At 54.9% G+C, this 15,954-nt stretch overlaps 1 protein-coding gene across 2 annotated transcripts in view; it reads left to right on the top strand.

Moving 5' to 3' along the window:
• WIPI2 (WD repeat domain, phosphoinositide interacting 2) overlaps positions 1-15,366 on the top strand; it is a 31,666-nt gene extending 16,300 nt beyond the window's left edge. The window contains exons 3-12 of one of the 2 annotated variants that reach the window (XM_081256161.1): positions 3,206-3,375; positions 4,743-4,839; positions 5,235-5,332; positions 5,731-5,823; positions 8,438-8,508; positions 10,750-10,857; positions 11,660-11,824; positions 12,659-12,766; positions 13,569-13,699; positions 14,734-15,366. In XM_081256161.1, the coding sequence (XP_081112287.1) occupies positions 3,206-3,375; positions 4,743-4,839; positions 5,235-5,332; positions 5,731-5,823; positions 8,438-8,508; positions 10,750-10,857; positions 11,660-11,824; positions 12,659-12,766; positions 13,569-13,699; positions 14,734-14,846 (1,154 nt within the window). In that variant the 3' untranslated portion in view covers positions 14,847-15,366. Of the gene's footprint in view, positions 1-3,205; positions 3,376-4,742; positions 4,840-5,234; positions 5,333-5,730; positions 5,824-8,437; positions 8,509-10,749; positions 10,858-11,659; positions 11,825-12,658; positions 12,767-13,568; positions 13,700-14,733 lie in introns of those variants that run through there. The other variant, XM_081256162.1, reaches the window with a different exon arrangement.
• Positions 15,367-15,954: the final 588 nt, after the last annotated feature.

Here is a 15,954-nt window from a genome sequence, read left to right as displayed (position 1 = left end):
CGCCTGTGGCCATCTGTCAGCTTCCAGTCCAGAGTGAGGGGAGGGGCAGCCCTGCCCTGTTTCCAGTCTTAAAAGGAAAAGAGTTCAGTATTAAGTCCACCGTGAAGTGTGGTGCTAGCTGTGACATTTTTCACAGAAGTCCTTTATTGATTGAAGAAGTTTCTTCTGATCCTTAGGCTTCTGAGTTTTTACTGTGAATAGGCAGTGAATTTTCTCGTGCTTCTTTGCACCTCTTGCATTGATAATGATTTTCCTCTGACTGGTGGAATTTTAATTGATTACCGCGGCCTCAGCGGGAGACTCACAGTGCCTGCTGATGGTCCGACATCTTTCTAATAACTGTTTGCTTACCCTGTGAGGTGACTGTTCATACTGTCCCACCTCTGTGCCCCTCAGAGCTGATAACCTCTCGCATGCCTCAAGGAGAAACGGATGCTTTCAGCGTGGAACTCCCTGGTATTTCCTCCCTCAGATGACCGCCCCCCTCACCCCGATCTGTGCCATCTTCTCATCTCCTTCCTTTCAAATGGGGAAAAGGGGGGTACCTGTCTATTGAAACCAGTCCTGCTGGGTCTCATGCCTTCCAGTTTCTCAGACGTCATCCCGTCTCTGCTGCGTCGTCTGTCTCTCCATCAGTGCCTCTAGTTGCTCATTTATCTCAGTACAGGCATCCGTCCCTTCCCCCGTCTCTGCATCTCCTCGTTACACGGCTCCTGCTGTCAGTTGCCAGAGTTCTCTGTCCACTTCTCACTCACCTCCCTTTCACATTTTGTTCTGCCTCCCCATCAGAATCTGTCGGGGTCTCCGGATGGCGTCCGCGTTACCAGATTCAGTGTGCCAGCCAGCGTCAGAGCCGATAGGGGGCAGTGTGCCCACCGAGGCAGACACACTCCTGTCCTTGGAAACTAGGCCTGGGCGGGGGTGGGAGGGTCACCACTGCTGAGCCGGCCTCCGGGTTCCCAGGGATGACAGGACAGCGCTGCGTGAGAAGTGCAGGGTGCGATCCATCAGGGCTGCGTGCCTCCACACCGTCGTCAGATCTTGAGGAGAGAGTGAGGTGACTCGGAGGTGGGAGCCTGAAGGGTGAGACGCTGGGCAGGATGGGCCTCAGCCTCGTGGGAGCGAGTGTGGCTGTGGAGACGGCCCTCCCTGCCCCTCCCAGCCCCGGGCCCAGCCCCTCCCAGCACACAGGCCCAGCCCCTCCCAGCCACAGGCCCAGCCACAGGCCCAACCACGGGCCCAGCCCCTCCCAGCCCACGGGCCCAGCCCCTCCCAGCACACAGGCCCAGCCCCTCCCAGCCACAGGCCCAGCCACAGGCCCAACCACGGGCCCAGCCCACGGGCCCAGCCCCTCCCAGCACACAGGCCAGCCCCTCCCAGCACACGGGTCCTGCTCAGGTTGTGCTTAGGTCTCCCCGTCGGCTTCCTGCGGGAAAGGGGCTGACGGGAGAAGGTGAGGCTCTGGGCCCGAGGGAGGTTATCTTTACTGCACATCCTTGCTGTTCTGGGTGGCGGTTGGTCTCTCCCGAGTCGGGTCGGCCTGATGTTGGAACACTGCCTGTGCAGGTGCTGGACTCGAATCAGCCGAGGAAAACAGGCCGAGGCCGCGTCCCCCTGTGCTGGAGGTCACGCATGATTGTACCCTTCAGTCCAGGGTCAGCTCCCCTGAGATGCTGCGGGGCAGACAGGCTTCAGGCTTGTGTGGTTCTTTTTGAAGGAAGGTTTGTAGCTGCAGGCGAGAGAAGTGATTCTCATTTGTGTAAAAGCAGCTATGATTAAACTGCTGTAAAGAGCTTGGAATCGTGCACTTGATTTTGTTGCCTATTCCAGTCTATGTAATAGTGATATCTTCATTTTTTTCCACAAATATGAGTTGCGTCACTTTGGATATAACTCTTGGCTGACAGCCAGTAGTTGGGCCCTGTGCTGAGCACGTTGGGCTGTCAAACCCATACTGAGATGACTGACACCACGCATTTTCCTGGAACAGTTTGTGTCTTTCTACGGGGACCTTTAGAGCTCACTTGCTCACTGTAGTAGTTGGGTTTTGAAACTAACCTAGGTGTGTTTTTAAGTTACACCATTAAGGTCTGCGACAGCTGAGTGGGAGGAACCCTTTCGAGTGGCCATGCACTTGGTCTGGTGTGCGGACTTTCACACGAGCATTCCTGCTCACGGTGGAGCTGCTCCCGAGGCTCCGGCTCGTCCAGCCTCCCAGGTCCCCTGGGCTGTGATCCATCTGGGTGTCTCTGTTCTCTGCGCTCCGCTCAGCTCCAGGCAGAGTATGGCCGCAGATCACTGTTAGGGTGGTGAAGGGGTCTGTGCTTAACCCCGGCTCAGCGGTACTTCCCGTAGCTCGGGTCGAGACAGGCTGCGCGTGAAGGTCATCTGGATTCTTGGCTCTGGGCTCTTCTTGCATTCCAGAATTCTCTTTGCCCCTCCATCTGAACTTAGCCCAGGCAATTGCCAATGAAACCAAGGGGGGAGTAAGGAGAGAGTGCGGGTATGGGGGCCTCCCAGGGAGATGGGGGTGAAGTAGCAGCCGCACAGGGTCCACCGTGTCTGTTCCTGTCTGTGTGGGCTGCTGTGCGCCCAGTTCATAACCCGCCGTCTTCTGAGCGGAGGTGGGGAGCAGGGAGCGAAGGGGGTCGAGGGCTGACTGCGCGCTGGAGTCTGTAAGTCCCTCCTCACGCCAGGGTAGCCGTGAGCCCCGTGTACAGGCAGGAAAGCAAGCCCTCCCGAGATGCAGTCGTTCAGGGAACGCTTGGGGGCCCGTCATATGTCAGGTACAGCTGTAAGTGCCGGGGTTACAGCTGTGAGCCCGGAAGTGAGGCCTCCGTCTGGGCGGGGCTCACATTCCAGTGGGTTTAGGGAGCAGATGAAGGCGGTTATGGGCGACCCCCCGGGGGGCAGTGACAGGGTGCCACGTGTGGAACGGGGCGGGCCTCTGAGGAGTGGGTCCTCCTTGCAGAGTGCAGGGCAACCTGCCAGCGTCTTGTCCAGGCCTCATGAGCAGCGAACTTGACCCACTCTGTTGGCCCCAGAGCTCGCAGTGGGGAGCCCTCCTGTAGACACGTGTTTGCACACACAAGCGCGTTGTGCCTCACAGTGGGGAGCCCGCCCGTAGACACGTGTTTGCACACACAAGCGCGTTGTGCCTGTTGACAAGGATACACACAGATGTGGGGTTTTTTCCTCCTTTCAGCTGACACTGAAGATGTGTGCATCGTGGAAAGACTGTTCTCAAGCAGCTTAGTGGCCATCGTTAGCCTCAAAGCCCCTAGGAAGCTGAAGGTTTGCCACTTTAAGAAGGGGACCGAGATCTGCAACTACAGCTACTCCAACACCATCCTGGCTGTGAAGCTGAACAGGCAGGTGGGCCGCGCTCTCACCCCACTCAGCTGCCGGGGGCTCTGCCCTGTGTCTCCGAGTTCTCAGTGGTGCCCCTCGGACACAGCCGACCGTCCCCAGACGGCGTTTCTGGTCCCTCTGGCCATGCTTCTGCTCACCTGACCCCCCACCGGGACTCAACTGTGTTTTCTCGTTGCAACAGTTTTGCTCAGATGGCCCCATTCCTGACGATTCCCTGGCCTCTGCCGATTGCTTTACTCATCCCTCAAGACATGAACCTTCTTTTGCTTTTTATAAATGTTACTTTTATAAAAAAATCTGTGACCATCTTTATCTTTTTTTTTTTTGCCACCCCTTGTGGCTTGCAGGATCTTAGTTCCCCTGACCAGGGACTGAACCCGGGCCCTGGCAATTGAAAGCACCATGTCCTAACCACTGGACGGCCAGGGAATTCCCTATCCCTTAAACCGTTAATTTAACTTTTAAGATGAAGGATTTATTACTTTTTTGTGTCTCTCCCAAAACCCACAAGAATGTCTGGCCCGGAGTGTAGACCTGGTGGCTGGCACTTGAGTTTATTCCATGAGATGGTCACATGGCTTTGGCTTACTCACAAAATACAGCCTTGTCCTTAAGGGCTGTCACCACGTTCTGTCAACAACCAGTTGTTCTGTGCGGGGGATGCTCGTTACGTGGCCTCGGGTGGCCCATGTGTGACTGAGGTGGATGCCCCTGACGTGGTTGAAACTGCGTCTGTTGACAGAAAGGTTGGTTAAAATGGTAAATTACAAAGTGTAACACATTGGACTTCTTTTTGTACTTGTAACATGCAAGTGACCATTCACGTACCAGCTCATGCAGAGCTGAGGGTGGCCAGTTGTCTCTGTTACATAAATCATCCCCTTGGTGCATCAGCTACACATCCGTCTTCCTTAAAATGGAGCAGGAACTTCGACACCTGCAAAATAGTCTGGGTGTAGAATTTTACACTTTTTTTAAAGCCCTAGTTTTTACTTTCATCCTGCCGTGCCTCATTCAGCATCGGTTTTTGAAACCTTCACCAAACCTGTCCCAGGCTCTAGACCTGGTTTTCGTGAGGGGAGGGCCGAGAGCACAACAAAAGCAAACCATGTTTTTCTTAGCTGGAGACCAGTTTCTATAAGGTTGAATTAAATCGTACAGTTAGAAGTCCTGGTAGAGCCGGCGGAAGCGGTTGTGGGTACAGACACCACCCTGGGCGAGCGGGGACTGTGCCGTGAGCACCCAGTGCAAGGGTTCCAGAAGGGACACAGCATCTTAGTGCAGGAGTCCCATAACTGGAGGTCGGGAGTGAGCATCCTACTGGCTCTGCCTTACGTTTGGTTTTCCGTGTTTTGCTGTGTCTTTTCCAGAGGCTGATCGTGTGCCTGGAGGAGTCTCTGTATATACACAACATCCGGGACATGAAGGTGCTGCACACCATCCGGGAGACGCCCCCAAACCCCGCAGGTGAGCGCGTGGGGACCAGACAGGTCTGCCTTTCTAAGAGCTGTCGGTGAGAGAGATTTTCTTCTCCTTTTAGGTTCCACAGATTTTACAAGTATTGATCTTACAGCAAGCTACCGTCCTCCTGGCACTGGTCTTGTGACCACATAACTTGTTGCTTCGGTCAGCCTCCAATTTTGGGGTTTCTAACCAGTTCCAACCAGAGGGCTTTTGTCTGTCTTTACAGTCCTCCTGTCACCTACAGTGGTGGTTTGGGGCGTGTGGAACTGAAAACCCAGTGATACGACGACCACGGTCGCCTCACAGCTCCCCTTGATTTCCGTGTTCTTGCTAAGTGCCGGGTTCTGGTGACACTTGGAGGATCTGACCCGCGTTTGTTCCCCGTGTGTTGCTCGCAGGTCTGTGTGCGCTGTCCATCAACAACGACAACTGTTACCTGGCGTATCCAGGCAGCGCGACCATCGGGGAGGTGCAGGTCTTTGACACCATCAACCTGGTGAGGTTCTTGGGACCTTGGAGAGCTCTTTGCAACACCCCTTCTTCCTAAAAGGAGGGCCAAGGAGCCTCTGGCCTCCTCGTTTCCTGGGCGTGGTTTCCGCTGCCACCCTCTCCGTCGCCGAGCACGTCCGAGCCATCCTGGCCTCCGGACATGTTCCTGTCCCCGCAGTGCTGCACGCCTAGCGGCACAAGTGCTAGAAGCAATGGAGAAAACCGTGAAACTCCACGGAGACGTTGCTTTGCTTATTTTTAAAGGGTTTTGAGCAGCATTTCCTTGGACCCCTCACCCCTGGTTAATCAGGGGGAGTTGGCGTCTGTGTTAACCGTGCTGGTAGTAACAGCCGGTGGGCAGCGCAGGGCACGGCGGTCATGGTGTCACTTTACCCTTCCTTCCAGAGAGCTGCAAACATGATCCCGGCCCATGACAGCCCTTTAGCCGCACTGGCCTTCGACGCCAGCGGAACCAAGCTCGCCACTGCTTCCGAGAAGGTAAGGCTGCTGCAGCCCTGTGGGAAACTAGGTCACCTCTGTTCACACAGTTAGTTTGCTAACCAGCAAAGCAGTTTTGTACCAGCCAGCTCACAGCCAGGCACAGTCCACGGCCTGGAGGGCGGGTGCCGGCAGAGACAGGGCAGGGCTCCACGGCCGCGCTCGCCTCCGTGGAGCACGTGTCATGGCCGTACGTGTTCAGCTGTCATTATTTAGCCATCCTTCTGGGATGGTTTAGTGTTTCTAGTATTTCAGCTGTATTAATATATATTTATAGTAGTAATTTGAATATAGATAGTGTATGTAAGTCTTACGTATAAACTTTTCATGGTCATCTCTAAACATTAACATGAGTTTCCAGTGAGAAGGATTTTGGGGTAAGGGGACGTGGCCCTTTTTAAGCTCCCTGCACGGAGGACAGGATGGCTTGGGCATCCCTTCCGTTTGCCCCCTTCTCTTGGCCCCGTGACCCTGGTGGGCCCTTGTCCTCTCCCAGCTCAGCTGCTGTGTCTTCTCCCTTCTGTGGCTGCTCCATGTTCTCCTGGCTCATTCCTTTCTTCTCAGTGCCCACTGCCTAGTTTACTTTGATGCTTTCTTGCTGAAAACCTACAGGAGCCCCTCCTAAGTCACCTCTCCCCTGGAGCCAGCCGCCCAAATGCGGTGCATAAACGCCGGCTCACCTCTCTGCCTCGCCCGTGTGGGTCTGGACCCGCACACCCACTTTCTGTGATAACGATGCTGCTGTTTATGGGTCACTCACTAGACCCTTGATGTTCATTTACCGCACTGACCCCCTCAGTAAGGTAAAGCTTCCCCTACTTCATGTTGAGGGCTCAGAGAGGTTAAGTCGTCGGTCCAGGGTCACCCAGCTGGGCAGCGACAAAGGAACTGGACTCTAAGCCTGACTGTGTTGAACACTGTGCTGGGTGATCACAGCATCACCTTGTCCTTTTCTTCTCCCCTGGGAGGATCACGACAGCCACGAAACTCTGTTATCCCTTCGTTACTCAGTCTTCGTCTTTATGACCTTCTGTTAGGTATTAAGAGGCCCTAAAGCGCTCGATGGGATTTCAGGGCTATAGTAACAAGAGAGCACTTATTTTCTGTACTTTAAAGAGCAAACGCTCAATTTCACACATCTCAGTTGTGACCTTAGACCACCAGCGGCCTTCTCGGCGCTGCTGTGCACTGGGTGCTGGGGCTTCGCCGAGGTGTGCGGCTTAATCCTGTTTTCAAGGAACTGCAGTCAAGCTGCGACCCACAGCTCTTAATTAATTAGCTTTACACAGTAGGTATGCCGTTAAGAATGTATCTAAATGTAAAAGTTCAGGCTGCAAAGGACAAAACCTTTGCCGTGGTTATTCTGGATAACCAGGCTTACAGACTTGGTGTCCTTCTGTCCAGAGAATCACTGGCTTTATTGATACTTTCCAAAAGGGACCCATTTTATCTCCAGCTTGATTTCTAATGGCTGTGTAGTATCCTGTTATATGAATTTACCACAGTTTATGTAACAATTCCTGGTGCTGTACATTTGGGTTGTTTATAGGTTGGGGTTTTTGTTTTTGTTTTCCTATTTATACACATGTCAGATCATCTCAATGGTTCTTGTATTTAACAGCTTGAACCTTCTGAAATTTGTACAGCATGAGGTTACATGTCTAATAACCCTCCTACCCCGTAGATTCAAGATGCTGCCTGTTTTAAGGTGTTTCCATTCTGCTCTGTCAGACTGTGTCTCTTTGTGTTAGTCTGTTACTGTAGCTTATAGTTTTCTTTTAATACTTAGAGGTTGAAAGTACCACTCATTTTCAGGTACTTGGCTGTTCTGACTCATCAACTCTCCCAGATGCCCAGGTCCTGCCCCGCATCCACACATGCCCTGGGAATTTGGAGGGGGGGCGGGGAGATCTGCATGTTAACAACATTTCATTCCCTTGCCCGATGTGATGTGCTGCAGCTCCCCGTTTAGTCAGATTTTCTTCTGTCCTGGTTGTAGACCTTTTCTTGGTGTAGGTCTTCCATTTTGTAAGTTTGGCTTCATTCCTTTTTAGGCAATTAAGTAACATTTCCAGGTATTCAGTTGCTAATCAGCCCTTGATCAGTGGCTCACTTAAAAGGGGCGTCAGAGGGGCCTCCAAGTAATGCTTACGGGTGTTTTTGTTTTTGTTGTTTTGGGGGCGTTTTTTTGGCCACACCACGCAGCTTGTGGGATCTTAGTTCCCTGACCAGGGATCGAACTCAGGTCCACGGCAGTGAAAGCGCCGAGTCTTAACTGCTGGACTGCCAGGGAATTCCCAGGGTGGATTTTTATAAACCTCAGATGGCTTAGGGAAAATAGAACTATTGTATTCCAGCTTTGACTTCAAGGCCCTTAGCGTTTAGAAGAAGTAGTGAGTTAAAGTGGGTTGACGTCGTACTATCGTGTGAACAGTGGAACAGGGCGTGTTCTGGTGAGTGCCTGTCAAGTGTGAAGGGGGTGCAGGGGCCCCCGAGGCCACCCGGCCCAGGGCAGCTGTCATCACTCCGTCCACTGAGGTCTGACGTGCAGGAAATACAAGCCTGATCCTACCCAGCTAAAATTCCTTTTTCTTTCCTTCTTTCCCTATCGCAGGGGACCGTGATTAGGGTATTTTCCATTCCAGAAGGACAAAAACTCTTCGAGTTCCGGAGAGGAGTGAAGAGGTAAAGTACATAAATCTCCAAAATTGATTCTGGAGCTTCAGTTCAGATTTCGGTTTTATCCTCTCTGTGACCAACAATGGAAACTCAAGCACTGGGGGTCCCAGTTCAGTGACCAGCATCTTCAGGCCAGCTGAGTGGTCAGGTGGGGTTTGGAAGTCTTGTCGTGGGAGGTTAGAGGGACATTTTTTGTTTTGTTTTGTTTTTTGGGGTTTTTTTTTGAGGTACGTGGGCCTCTCACTGCTGTGGCCTCTCCCGTTGCGGAGCACAGGCTCCGGACGCGCAGGCTCAGCGGCCATGGCTCACGGGCCCAGCCGCTCCGCGGCATGTGGGATCTTCCCGGACCGGGGCACGAACCCGTGTCCCCTGCATCGGCAGGCGGACTCTCAACCACTGCGCCACCAGGGAAGCCCCAGAGGGACATTTTTATCAGAGCAAACTGGGTTTTCTTTGTCCGTGATTCCCCGGAGCACAGAGCGGTGGCCGGATGGCCCGGGGCTGTGGAAGGATGAGCTCGCCCAGGCGGGCGGGGCAAGTGCAGCCGGGGCCTCCTGACCTGGTCAGCAGCTCTCCTCCCCTCAGGCTCTGCTCTGAAACCTGTAACCAGCGCCCCCGGCTCCCCAGCACTCCGGCAGATAGCTTTGGCCCTTACAGTAGTTTCCTTCTTTCTAAAGAAACACCAAGCCACAGTCACTGCGCAGCGCTCCGTCCGCTTCCCCATCTGCAGTACCGGTCTCCTCGGACCGGGGACCACCCTCCTCCGGGTCCCTCCCACTGGCGATGCCTGGCCTTCAGTGCCACGCGCTGCAGCCCTCGCCGTTCACTGCTCATTTCTCCCTCCTGTCTCTGCGTCTCTGCCCTGGGTCCTCTCCCACCCGGCTCTGTGCAGCCCACACTGTCCTTAGCCTAGACGTCTGTCTGTGTGCCACCAGTGACCCTCCCATGTTGCCCAGGCCGCCTCCCGAGGTTCCCCATGTTCCTCCTGCCCGCTGGGTGCTGGGAGCTCCAGCCACCGGCCAGGATGCGGCCCCGACCGCTCGCCGTCCCCGACACACCTTGTCCTAGTGACCATCCCGGCCAGAGGGGCTCGGGCTGGCGCACCACTCGGGCAGCAGGGCTGGCCTCTCCCCGTGTGGCCCCACCCGGGTCACCATCCAGCCTCGTGCTCACCTTGGGCTCTGCTCTTGTTCCCTGGGCTCCATCCTTCAGACTTGAGCCCCATCTGTCATTCTCTGAAGATGGGAGTATCATGGGAGCACAGCCGTTTGGAGCCTCTCAGGGTCGTCTTCTTGCCCCTGGGATTGGCTCCAGACCCCAAAAGGCCTTGGATTTCAAGGCCTCCCAGCATCCTTCCTTTCCACCCGTGGTTGGTTTCGCTTCCCCGTCGCTCCCAGCTCCTCAGGAGAGGAACCTCTGTCTCCATGGAGGTCATGGCTGTGACCTGCCGACTCCTTGACCTCTGGGTCTGTTGAGTGTCCCTGGGGAGGCCTTTCCTGACCTCCCGCGGAAATAGTGTTTCCCTCTGAGTTCCTGTAGCACCTTCCACTTAACTTCTCAGTCCCCTGCTTGCAGTGAATTGAGTTCCTGCTCACACCTCCCTCCAGGCTCCACTGAGGCAAAAATCATATCCTGAGCTTTAGCCCAACGCTGGGTGCGTCGTGAGCTCCTGTAAATAGGTATTGAATTGAATAAAGCCCCTTGACTATTGACAGGGCTGAATACATCTTGTATTTACATCTAGGGTTACGAGGAAGTGTAGGTTTGTTTGGTGGCTTTGGGATTTTAACAGTGATTTTTAAGATAAACCGTAGAGTCTTATTTATCGAAAGTTTGCTTTTAAACATTATCAACGTTGCCAGTTTACCCTCTTCTGTGTTAAGAGTTGCTATAATCTCAATTATTGGGTTCTTTTACTAAGCTTAGTGCTATAAAGCCAGCCTCATTCAGCTAAAAGTGGTTTAGTGAGGCCCTGATTCCCTTAGGTACGTGAAATCTCAAGAGTTAACCACGTAAGGATCTATTAAAGGGTGACTCGTACTTGGTGTCACCTTTCAGACATTCTCCTTCCTTGAACACATGTTTTGAGGGGGTGACTAGAAAGGAATAAGAAAGATACCAGTAGCCCCACATGCGCCTGTCTCGGGGCCCTTCCTCCGCTGTGACTCTCGTGAAGTCCCCGGGGCCGCTGCTGGTCGCCCTCTGTGCCCAGAAAACAGTGTGACTCGGGCGTCCCCCTCGCCCCAGGTGTGTGAGCATCTGCTCCCTGGCCTTCAGCACGGACGGCGTGTTCCTGTCCACCTCCAGCAACACGGAGACTGTGCACATCTTCAAGCTCGAGACTGTGAAAGAAAAGTGAGTCGCAGAGGTGCATTTGTTCGGGTAACGCGGAGCGGTTTGTACGCCGACTGGGCGGACACGCGAGCGCTGTCCTGCTGGCTCTGGATTGAGCAGCACCATGTCCGGGCTCAGCAGCGGGGCAGGTGGGGTATGGGGTGCGTGGTGGGCGGTCCCCTCAGCGCCTCTCCCCACAGCCCTTCTGAGAGGGCTGCCCTGGGAGGGGTGCTTGCCCCCCTGCTGCGCAGAGGCCGTTTCCATTTGTGAAGCGGTTGGTTTAAATTATGTATTGCTGCAGTGGGCGTGCTCGGCAAAGGGCGTGGTCCTTACCTTTTCTCTACACTCGATGAGCGTCCACGAGGATCAGTATTGTTTGTTTATAGTGTGTCTTACCCTAAGGAACGTTTAGGATGACTTACAAGCACACATACAAGATGAATAACAGCAAAGATGCGCTACGGGAAAGTAGCATTTGGGGTGTGTGCTGCTGAGGTTTTTGGAGACTTCCCGTTAGAAAGGTTGGGGCAGGGGATTCTGGATTTGGCCCTCGCGTCCTCACATAGGCTACAGAGCAGGGAGTTAATCGTTTGCCATCATCTAAGGTGGCCACTAGGGAGGGGCCTCGGGGCCCCTCGGAGGATAGGCTCTGTAATGTCCCCAGGGTCCCGAGAGATCATCGCTTCCTGTGCCCCCTCCTCCCTGAAGTCTGGGAAATTTCTCTTGAGTTTGGGGGCTGATCCTTGCCTCGGTGAGACTGGGACGTGGTCGTTCTCAGTGGAGGGCCCAGGCTTGTGTGTCTGACAGCGTTTCCTCCTTCCAGGCCTCAGGAGGAGCCCACCACCTGGACCGGCTACTTCGGGAAGGTGCTCATGGCGTCCACCAGCTACTTGCCCTCCCAAGTGACAGAAATGTTCAACCAGGGCAGAGCCTTTGCCACAGTGCGCCTGCCTTTCTGTGGCCATAAGAACATCTGCGCGCTGGCCACGTGAGTAGAGTGGGCGCCGCCTCTGGGCCCACCCCCATCCCCCGCGCATCCAGCTGGGAGCCAGGTCGCGGGGCACCGGGGACTGTGGCGGTGTGGCGCCAGGATAACCTGCAAACTTAGACCTTGGATTTAGGCAAGAGTCACAGGAGTGGGGGCAATCGTAAGGTGGGCCTGTGCTGTTCGTGGACCCTGGTGCTGTCTCTGCGGTGTCTGATCCTCACATCTTCCTCTTTGTGTTCTTGTTGAGAATGTTTAGAAAAACATCATTAGGTCAAGACCACGTGAGAGTGCCGGTATTTAACCCTTGGGTCCTCCAACGCCAGCAGCCTCACGAGGTTCAAGGCCCCCGTGTAGCCGAGTCAGCTGCAGGGCGCACAGGGCCCCTCTGAGCCTCACTGTGATAGTCCAAGTACAGCCATGCAAGAAAAGATAGTCTTGAAAGTTCAGTGAGAACACATCTGCACGATTCCATGGACCTTAGAAACGTTCTTCTACATCGTTTGTATCCACTTTGCATCGTTGAAAAGTTTATGAAAATACCTAACGTTAGTAATCGCAGAAACCACGAAACTGATTTTATCTCCACCTGTTCTCCTGTGGGCCTCAGTGTTTATTCACACCAAGTTGCCCTTGGCCTTGCTGTTACGGCCTCAGGTAGCACAGCAGAAGCGATCCTTATTCTCTTACACATGGAGAGTATGTCGAGTTCATGAAACTAACTCTGCTCGTTTTGGGCAGGGGGGTTCTTCCCTGGCCAGGCTAAAAGCTGCTAGATTAATAAGAACTTTGTGAAAGTTTCAGTGTTAGAATTCGGTTGCTTTTTATTCTCACTAGAATCCAGAAGATTCCCCGACTGCTGGTGGGAGCCTCGGACGGGTACTTATACATGTACAATCTGGACCCCCAGGAGGGAGGCGAGTGCACCTTGATGAAACAGCACAAGTGAGTCGGCTGCCCCCCGGCCACACCTCCTCCAAGTGGTCAGGCTGCTGCTGGGCGCCCGTTGGGGGTTTGCTCATGTCCCCAGAAGCTGGGGACGCAAAGGGACGTGTCCCAGTGCAGCCGCCTGTGCTGTGTGGGAGCTTCGCTCTGCCAGACAGAATTCCATGGGGGTCCAGACCCCGCTCTTCACGCCTCTGTCCTTTTCCGGCTCAGTATCCGGGCAGAGACAGGAGCGGCCGGTGCGCGCTGTTCTCCCTGTGGAGGGGCCTGTGGGCCCTCTTCCTTGGAACCGGATCCGCTAAGGATGCAGCTCAGCATTGCGCACGAAAGGGCTGGCCCCAGGGTGCTGTCCACAACGTAGGGCACGTTCTCTGAGAGGCTGCCGTCTCACTGAGATGCAGCTGTTCTCTTTGAGAAGAAGGAATTAATATTAGTCAACTGGAAGGTGGTGCAGCTGGACTTTCTGTTTTTGCTTTTTCTCTTAAACAGTGTTACCGTAATACTCTTATAGTCAGGGTGAATGTGGGGGTGATTTTGTTTTTTCCATAGTGTATTCTTCTTTAAAAATGCGATGAGATTGCCTTCCTAGGTACAGCTTTTTTCATCACACTCAGCGTGTAGAAATCCCTGTGGACAGACTCGCAGGGATCGCCCCGCGGTTGGCGCAGTGTGGCGAGTGCGTGCGTGTCCCTCCCGTGAGGGCCTTTGCCCTGTGGCCGCAGGTCCGTCCCAGCCGCCCACGGGGTGTGTTGTCCTTGTGCCCCCGACTGTCCCTGCTGTCATTTTTTCTCTCCCCTTCCAGGTTGGACGGCAGCATGGAGACGACCAACGAGATCCTAGACTCCACGTCCCACGACTGCCCACTGGTGACGCAGACATACAGCACGGCTGTGGCCAAGGGTCCTCACGTGCCTTCGTCCCCAACGGCACTGGGTAAGGGCTGCGGACGGGCCTGGGAGGCAGAGAAGGCCAGGCCTGTGGGTCCCGTGCTTCCTGCTCTCGCTCTCACCAGGGCTGCCCGCCTGCCTCTTGCCGCGGGGACAGGGCCGGGGCGGGGACAGGGGCGCTGAGACAGGCCAGCTGTTGTCAAGTGCGGTTTTCAAGACCTCTCGAGGCTGAGTTCGTTTTCTTCATCTTTGTTGTTTTTGTTTTTTTTTTGCGGTACACGGGCCTCTCACTGCTGTGGTCTCTCCCGTTGCGGAGCACAGGCCCAGCGGCCATGGCTCACAGGCCCAGCCGCTCCGCGGCATGTGGGATCTTCCCGGACCGGGGCACGAACCCGTGTCCCCTGCATCGGCAGGCGGACTCTCAACCACTGCGCCCCCCAGGGAAGCCCCGTTTTCTTCACCCTTGAAGCAGCAGCAGTGCTCGTGGTTTTGGGTGCACGTGGCTGGTCCCCCGCTTGCCGCCCCTCAGCTGGAAAGCAGCCCTACCCCCTCAGCCTTTACCCTCCTGGCTGTGGAATCATCCAGCAAAGCAGGCCCTGCTGGGAGGGGGCAGGAGGGGGTGGGGAGGCCCTCGGGCAGACGCGCGCAGCGGAGGCCGGGGGCGCCCCGTGAGCCGTCTCCCCCAGACTCTCCGGGACCTCACCGGATGGTGCTGTAGTTCCTCACGCTGCGATGTCCTCGCTCACTGTTTTACCATGAGCGATGAAGGCCTCTTACAGTTAGAGGAGGCTGAGTGTCCCTGTCACTGTCCTCAGCGTCCCCCCGCTCACCAAGGGTGGTTTGCAGCCTGTCCTCCAGGGCCCTGTTACCATGTTACCTTTCGGACCTGCGTGGGCCTCGGAAAGTCAGCGACTTCCTCTTGAGGTGCCTGAGGCTGCAGAGAGCTTGCTGGTCAGGGGAGAGGCGAGAATCCCAAGCCTCGTGGGCTCTGAGCTCCCCACTGGCCCAGGTACCACCCCGGGTGTGGCCCCGGGCCCTTCCCGCCCGCGGCCCGGCCTGAGGCGCCCGCTCTCTCCGCAGCCTACGCGGACGAGCTGGGCGCGGTGGGCGGCGCGGGCCTGGAGGACGAGGCCCGCGCCCTGCGGCTGGAGGAGGACAGCGAGCATCCTCCCATGATTCTCCGGACAGACTGATCGTGACCTGTGAGCTCTTCGGACCCCCGAGGCTGAGAACACTGGCCGACAGAGGACTTGGCGTCATGCTGCTATGAACTTTGACCCGAGTTGGGGGAGAGAATGGCAGAGACTTCAAGAGGACAAAAAAAAGATTGTAGCTGTAGTCTCATTCCATGCTGTCGAGAAATACATTGGTTTCACCTTCAGTGGCTTTTAATCCTGCTTATGAATTTCAGCTTTTTGTTGGTTTTCTCATTTTGCCAAAATTAACTGTTTGGTGAAGCCCTTGAAACCGCCTTGCTTTGCATGTATTAATGTGCCGATCCAGCCCGGGAGAGCTAGAGCCACTTCCTGACAACCTGCAGGCCTTTGGGTTCTCAGTCCTACAGACTGGGGAGCGGCCCCGAGAAGGCAGCAGCGAGCGGAGCGGGTCACGCGGGGCCGGGTGGCGACCCGGAGGGGAGTCCCCTCTCCCTAGAGCCCCTCCGGGACCGTTTTCCCCGTTTTATTTTGTTAATTAAATTCTTTCCAAATTGGACTTTCCTGGGGTTTCTTCCGCGGTGGACTTTTGTTTCTGGTCTTGTTTTCCACGTGGGTGTTAGAAGAGAGAGGTCCTTCCCGACCTTGAAACCCTTTTGCTCTGATAACGTGTGAGCTTGAAAGACCGCCAAGGGACAGCAGAGTGAGGGAAGGCCACGCAGGCACGTCATCTGGGCTCTGCTGGGGTCTTCCTGTTGAACAGCTGTGTGTGTGTGTTTGTGTTTGTTTTTTCAAGGAACGTTTGTGGCTGCTTCTTTGCCCATAAAGCACAGAATTCAGATGTGATAGGCACCTGAGTTGTGCTCTTAGCTCGAGCTCCACTGTCTGGGGGGGTCCTTCTTACCTGAGTCAGGAGGAGGAGAGAGGAAGCTGGCTGGAGACACCTTGCTTACAGGGTGACCTGGGCCTGTTTGTTTTCGTCTTCAAAATTGTTCAGCAAAAGTGATGAGAGATTGTGGTCACAAGCTCAGCGTTTGCCTGGCTTCCCTTCTCATTCTCATAGAATTTAAACAACCTCAAATACCTCGAACTCTGCATTCCAAACCAAGACACGTAGCAGTTAATGTTTTGAGGGATTTTAAGAGGA

Source organism: Mesoplodon bidens (assembly GCF_964165515.1).
Source record: "Mesoplodon bidens genome assembly, chromosome: 15".
NCBI classification, from domain to species: Eukaryota; Metazoa; Chordata; class Mammalia; order Artiodactyla; family Ziphiidae; genus Mesoplodon; species Mesoplodon bidens.
The sequence above is the reverse complement of the archived record's forward strand: the minus strand, read 5'-3'. Positions and strand labels throughout refer to the sequence as shown.